The sequence below is a fragment of the Tigriopus californicus genome, chromosome 2 (genome assembly GCF_007210705.1).
Source record: "Tigriopus californicus strain San Diego chromosome 2, Tcal_SD_v2.1, whole genome shotgun sequence".
NCBI lineage: Eukaryota > Metazoa > Arthropoda > Copepoda > Harpacticoida > Harpacticidae > Tigriopus > Tigriopus californicus.
Window position 1 is genome coordinate 4,591,662 of NC_081441.1, and position 7,362 is coordinate 4,599,023.

The window sequence follows — 7,362 nt, forward strand, 5'->3', positions numbered from 1 at the left end:
AACCTTAACCAATTGCTTTATACCACAAATAAAAATTATGAACCAAACCAATTTTTTCATGTCTTATTTTCTTTCTTCTATTTATAAACAACTGAAGATGGTCATGATTGAAGTATTTCAAAACAAAGCATACAACAATTTAACTCTTCATGATTAAGCAAGACTATGAAAAGGTATTGTAAATACTTTTTGCTTAGAAGTGCCTGCTTGCTCTGAGAGTCACCAACTGTGTACAATTTGATCTATAGAAATTTTACACATCAAATAATCTCATTTAGATACAGAAAACCGCGTATGGAGGAAAACAAAAGTTCAAAACCAAACAGTTTCAAAACTGAACTGCATTCTTTTTTCTAGCAATAGTTGATCATGAGAAAAAAGGATTAAAAACTTCTTAATACATTTAGCCAATCTTGCTGTGCCTTCCAGAGCCAGTTTGTTATTGTTTACATTTCAAGGGGGGGGGACGAATTGGACAGAGCAATATCCCTCATTGGAATATTAAAGCAAGAGAAGAATATGACTTCATGACTGTTTTTTGAGAGGACACTCAACTCAAATTTATCTTTGAAATAAACTGTTCATCCAAATTACATTTTATAAACTGCCATATTTTCATTCATTAATAGAGCAGGTCAAAATATTTAATTTAGTTATTAAGTAAGATGAATAAGGTTTTCGTCTTGAAGTGCGGTAAGGAAGTCCACAGAAAGGTATTTTGGCCATTTTCTAAAAGATTGAAAATTTAGACAATTTCCGTGGGTTTTGCAAATTTCAATCATATTTTGGCAACCTAAGGACCCAAGAATATTAATTCGTAGATTTTTGGTCCAACTCCAAAGTACTTTGGTATCCAATTCAATTAGTTCATAGCAGGTTGATGACTGCACTATCTACCCATGATGTTCTGAACTGGCTTCTGGACTGGCCTCTGGCAAAACAATTGAATTTAGCTTTTAGCAATTTCTTGATTTTTCAGAAAATTCAAAATGTTCATTAGGAATAAGAGTCATTATTGAGCATAGAGAAATATTCATTAGTTTAGGAAACTATGTGTAATAGATCCTTTTGTCAGTGAAAAGCCCATTTACCGCCACCTCTGAAAACCCTTCAAAATGGCTTTCAAAGAAGAAGAAAAGCTGAACATTAATTGATTGGTGGCATTGGCCTGGACTAGCTAGTTTCTTCTTAAGTCAAATTAATCCCATGTCAAGAAAGCTAACAATCTGGTTGCATTGGACTGATATTGTGCTATCCATCTCAAGAACTTGAGTAGAGAAAATGAAGTAAAACAAATATTATCAGAAAGAACTGATGTGCCGTACTAGAAACAGAAACTTAAAGTGCAACTTGTATGGTTAAGCATTTCAGTAAGAAATATTTTTTTACGTATTTGCAGCTTTTTTGATTAAATACGATCTAAATATTTGCTCGTTTTTAGTGCAATGGTTGTACCTGCCTTACCCATTAACATACATAAAACATATTTTAGTGCCTGAGAAAGCTACTTTTGAACTCATTTTTGATAAATTTCAGTTTCCTTATTTTACAAATGTCTTTTTTTCAAAACCATGTAAAACCTTTTATCCTACTCCCTGATTTCTAACTTTATGATTCAGGGTGACTCGGTACTGTTTGGTGTGCTTTAAAACCTTGTCCGTGTGCTTAGTATGCATTCTCTTCTGATTTTCTTTTGGTGTGCCATTTTTTACTCATGATTTGTTTTATTTTTTTGTTTGTTTCTTTTGTTTGTTACGAAGTCAGATGGCAGGTCTCTAACTCGGCCTGCCATCTGATTTTGGGTGTCCAGGGGTATTGCGTGTGCCAGTGTATAATTTTGGTGTGCCACTTGATAGTTTTGATGTGGTACTTTATTGTTTTGGTGTGCTCCTTTTCATTTTTCATGTGCTGTCAAGCATGTGCTAATTTATTCCTTTTGGTGTGCCGATTTTAATTAACCCATGACAAAATCAGCAGGTTTTTTTTTCTTTTTTTTTTGCTGACTTCCTTACCGCTACCGGGATTGGAATCCCAGCAGTTCAAGACGAGAAGATTTTTCATTTTACTTCACTTTTATTTGTATATATTATTTGATCGACCATCGAATTGGAGTCCAACATTGCATTTTATAAACTGCCATATTTTCATTCATTAATACAGCAGGTTGGCCGTCATGTTTGCCAAAATTGGCCATGATTCAAGGACAAGTTATTCATTGGATAAATATCATACAGTATGACGTTTTAGAGCATAAATTCATGTTTTGTCTTGTTTGTCCACTCGTACCTAGATGAAGCTGAGGGCACTACCTTCGGCCAAAGCGAGTGACAATTGTATAACTGTTGACCATTGCCTGCGATCCAGCAACTTGAGTGGACATGGAGGGTCTGACCCGTCCGACCTCACATGGCCTATTATAATTCGTGCTAGTATAGTCTCTGAGATTGTTTAAGAGTTGTCAACCCTGCAAATAGGCGGACTAGTGTGTAAAGAGGCGGACCAAAGGACGGATTTTTTAAAAATCAAGATGGACGTTTGGACGCCCATCAGTCCATCGGTACTGTCTCAGTCAAGGATATGAAGTTGTCCATCGGACAATCACCTGTTTTACCCCAGGGTTATATTAGTCGGGCCATCAGTCGGGCGCGGCGCCCCCTTGGACCGCAACTTAGGATCCCTTTTCTCGACACGCATATTCGGAGATCCCATTATTCTAAGAGCCTATCTGATTTGTGTCATACAATCTGGTCGATTCTTTTGTATCCCTGAGAAGTACACAGATATTCAGCATTTTGAGCGGAAAGAAAGGGCGTTTGTCGAAATGAACGCCCTTGTCGCGCTCCACCTGCTGCCGCTCAGTCAACATTCCTCCATCCATCCACTTCCTTCTCGTTCTACTCCTTGTTTGGGTGGACTCTAGCCCCGACCGGAGCTCTCTGTGCGTTGGGTCTGGAGAATCCCGCCCGCCAGTGAAGGGAGGCTGGCCCCGCGTTCCTGCCCCTTGTCTGTCAGTCTGTCTGTCTCAGGCCCAGCCCAGCCCTCCCTCGAGGAGTTAGCGAGGGAAGGAGGGAGGGAGTGAAGGCAGATCCTCTTATATAGAATGCTGGATCCAGCCCTTGCTGGCCTGCGTGCCCTCACTCCCCTCCTGCCTTGCGTGTCACTCGCTCCCTGAGAAGTTGGAATCGAGGTATGAGATGAGGCAGGATATATAGGCGGCACGGACTCGACGTAGGGAACTGTGGGAGGAGGAGGAGAAGAACTAGAGGAGGACTGGAGGAGGAGCCGGGGAGGCAAAGCCAGTTGGCAGGCGTGCTTAGGGCGGGCGTTGAGCCACGCTAGTTTAACAGGACTGAACGTCCATAATGGAGATGATGATGAACCTTACGTTGACTGCAGCTGGGTTGGCCGCACCACCAACTTAGGACTTAGGGTGGAGCAGGCCAAGGCAAGATGGATGATTGTACCGATTGAAGGAGTAGGAGCGGCGGCGGGGCTGGCCACGAGCCCAACGAATTGGCTTGTCCGTCCGTCCATCCATGTAGTAGCTTAAAGCTGAGGCTGGAAGGTGGAGCAGGAAAACTGAAATCGGAAAACCCAAAATTGCCGGAGGTGGGTGCACCACGACCCACCCATAATTTGCCCCATCATTCGTCAATTATTGCGTGGTATAATCCCCGAGGGCTGAAGACGTGATTGGCGCAGAGTCGTTGTCGGGGAAAAGCCCATTATGGCGGCCCACGAGTTCCACGTGGAAGAGACGGGTCCGGATTTCGTGATGGAGGAGCTCGAGACCTATCTGAGTCACCAGGTTTACTCGGATCTGAATCTCATTTCCAAGGAGAGTCTGGCGGTGTCGGCTCATTGTGCCGTCCTCTCCTCCGTGTCCACCTACTTGAAGGAGATCATCGCCGAAGGCTTCTCGCCCTTCTCACCCGGACCCATCACGGTGTGCATGCCCTTTGCCGCCTACGACGATATTCGAAGACTCCTCCAGTTGGTCTACCTGGGCCAAGTCTCTATCCATAACGAAGAGAAAGCCCGATTCCTCGGAATCTTGAAGACCCTCCGGATCGATCAAAAGTTGGAGTTGTCATCCGTGGGCTCAGATGAGAGCTCCACCAAGATCCAATTGACGGTTAATAACATCAACAGTCCTAAGAAAGTCCTCGTGCCTACTGTCACTATCACCCCGCAACCCCAAGCCGTGGCCCCGGCTTTTGCCATGCCAGATCCGGCCCATGATAATGATAGTGACGATCAGTACGGAGAATTGGAAGAAGAAGCGGCGGCTGAAGAGGTTCAGTACGACGAAGATGAGGATGACGAGGATGAGGGTTCCATGAACTACTTCGAGCCCCAGACCCAAATGACCGTGGACGATGACGACGACGCCATGATGGACTCGAGTAGTACGGAAGTCAGCCAGGATGCCAATGGTGTGACCAATCTGCAAATGCCCCCCATGACCACATGGCAGCCGCTCCCAGTGAACCCCCCTGCTCTCCCCGCCTCGATCACGATTGAACGCACCATTCGACCCAAGACCAACACGCCCTCATCCATCACCACCGATTCCCATCGACGCCAGCTCGACCAACACACGCGTGATATGCTCACCCAAATCCCGGGCGAAGTATCCAATTCCGGTGGGGCTAAGTACGAACGATGCAAGTGTCCGAATTGCCAAGCTTTGGGCCCGCGTGCTCCTCTCCCGGGTGAAATCAGTATGCACATTTGCCACTATCCCGAGTGCGGCAAACAGTACAAGAAAACCTCTCATCTCCGAGCCCATTTGCGCAGTCACATTGGTGATCAGCCGTACATGTGTTCTTGGCCCAATTGCGGGCGGAAGTTCACCCGATCCGACGAGCTCCATCGGCATTTTCGGATCCATACCGGGGAAAAGAAGCACAATTGTCCGCACTGCGATAAGAAGTTTTCCCGCTCGGATCATTTGAAGAAACATCTCACCTCTCATATGAAGAACAACATTCCTACTGCATATCCGAACTTGCCACTTCTGCCCCTCTCGCCGAGTATGGAGATTAAGGAGGAAGCCCCTGATTGCTGATCTTGACTAGACACGATCTAAAAATTCGCCTTATTCTATTTTCTGGAATAATCTTAACCGTAATAATAAAACTTGCGCTCAATAATAGTATGAGTAATACTGCTTCATTCCATATATTTGGTTTCACTCGGTGAACATGAGGGAGAGTTGTAGTTTCGAACAAGCGGTTTGAATTATTTTCTGGAGCATCTCGTCATCCGGGCATTTTACGTCCAGCGAGCCGATGTCGATCAGGGCCTTCTTGGACTCGACTGTGATCTCGAAGCGATCTCCGCTGAAGGTTTTGGGCACAGATTCCTCACCAAACATGTCTTGCAGCATCTCCACCAGACACTCCTTGAAATGCATCATGTCCACTTTGGCATTGGTCGGGATGTAACGCGGTTTTTCGATGGTTTCGGCCTGCAGAACGGCCGATAAAACAGCATCCGCGTACATGTCGTTGACGGGGCTGGCGATCCATTCGAGTGTCACCATCCGCTTTTCGTGGACGATATCGATGGCTCCAAAGGCCCGAATGATCTTCTTGTCCAGATCTGTCTCGACCAACTCGATGTCTCCGGACAATTGCGACACGAGAAACTGAAGTAACTGGAATGAGCCCTCGTAGAACACGCTCTGCCTCTGTGTCACCGTCGAAATGGTCATGTCCGTGTACTTCTGGAGGTCGTTCGACGCCAAAATGTGATAGTTGAAGTTTCGCTTCACGAGGATACCAGACACTTTGTGCTCGTTCACGGGTTTTTCCATGGCTAGCGAGCCCACCACTTTGGCCATTTTCTCGCCTCGAAAGAACAATTCCACGGCCACGGTGTTCCTCGGATTGTAGAAATCGATCTTGGTGGTGGGATCCGCTTCGTACTCGCGGATGAGTGCCGACTTCAATCGGCCCATCTCGTTGGCCTCCCCATGCACTAGAACCACGTGAGGGGGATTCAAAGCCCGGATGAACTCGCTCGTCTGTTTATAATCCGTGTGAGCCGAGAAAGAGATGTAGTTAACGGAGCACTTCAAGGGCAACTTTTGCCCGTTCATGGCCATGATCTCCTCGGGCTCGGAGAGGATATGCTTGGCGAGCGTGCCTTCCACGCAATAACCCGCCACAATGCAACCGTTTTTCGAGTCCGTGCACCAACTCTCAAATAATTCGCGGGATAAACCGCTCTGCATCATGCCGGGCGAAGCTAAAATCACGCACGGACCGATATCGTCGAAATGATCGATGCCTTTGAGATTGGAAATGTGTTTGAACACGAAAGGATTATTCACGGCGATCTGTCGGCGAATTTTCTCATTCATGGCATTCACGAAGGTCTGATACACGGCCATGCACTTCTTGGCCAGGGAAGAAGCATAATAGATGGGGATCTCGTGTAACTCCGGATGAGCTGCCCAATACTCGTCCAAAATGAGCAAGAGCTCTTGGGCTCGGCCCAACGCGAAGACAGGAATCAGACAACGTCCCCCACGGTTCACAATTTCATGGATCGTGCCCGTGAATCGGCTCTCTCGATCCTCGCGTTTCTCATGGATATGGGTGCCATATGTGGACTCGACAATGAGCACATCCGGCCTCAAGGTGGGCAGCTCGGCCGCCATCAGATGGCGATCCTCTTCGCGCGAGAAATCCCCCGTGTACAAGACCCGAATGCCGGCGATCTCAATCATGAACATGGCCGCCCCCAAGACGTGACCGGCATTGTAGGCCCAGAATTTGATGCCGTTGATTTCCTTCTCTTCGTGAAAATTGAGCGTGTCGATCTTTTCCATGCTGGTCTCGAGATCCTGCTCGGAATAGAGCATCTGCTCGGTGGCGATGTTCGAGACCTTGATGAAGTCCGAAAGCAGCCATCGATAAATGGCCTTGGTGGCGTGGGTCATATAGCATTTGCCCTTGAAGGTGGTCTTCTGGAGGAACCAGGGCAACGAGCCCGCGTGGTCCAGATGGAAATGCGAGATGAGCAACAAATCGATTTGATCAGCTTCGATCATGTCCACAAAGGGCAAGGCGTCCATGCCGTGGAGACCGGGATGGATGCCGCAATCCAGGAGGACACGTTTGTCTTTGAATTCCAGGATGTGGCAGGAGCGGCCCACTTCTTGACCCGCACCCAACGGGCGGATGATCATCTTGTCTTGGTCCTCGGGGAGAGCCGAGGGCGTAGCCGACACCACGAAGCCCGGGGAGTGGGCCCGTTTGTGAGCCATGCTTGGGGTAAACGTGCTACTATCAGACGAATTGGAGGCAACCGGGAGGAGGTGCTTTGTTTGGGTCTCGCTGGTTTCGTTTT

The 7,362-nt window shown here is 47.0% G+C and overlaps 2 protein-coding genes across 2 annotated transcripts; one reads left to right on the plus strand and one right to left on the minus strand.

Moving 5' to 3' along the window:
• Window positions 1–3,196: 3,196 nt before the first annotated feature.
• Window positions 3,197–5,158, plus strand: LOC131892765 (Krueppel-like factor 10). Its single transcript, XM_059242607.1, has one exon. It carries the CDS (start codon window positions 3,728–3,730, stop codon window positions 5,069–5,071), a length of 1,344 nt encoding a protein of 447 aa, XP_059098590.1. The 5' UTR covers window positions 3,197–3,727; the 3' UTR covers window positions 5,072–5,158.
• Window positions 5,159–5,165: 7 nt separating this feature from the next.
• Window positions 5,166–7,362, minus strand: LOC131892764 (cleavage and polyadenylation specificity factor 73-like). The gene has a single exon (XM_059242606.1). It carries the CDS (start codon window positions 7,277–7,279, stop codon window positions 5,195–5,197), a length of 2,085 nt encoding a protein of 694 aa, XP_059098589.1. The 5' UTR covers window positions 7,280–7,362; the 3' UTR covers window positions 5,166–5,194.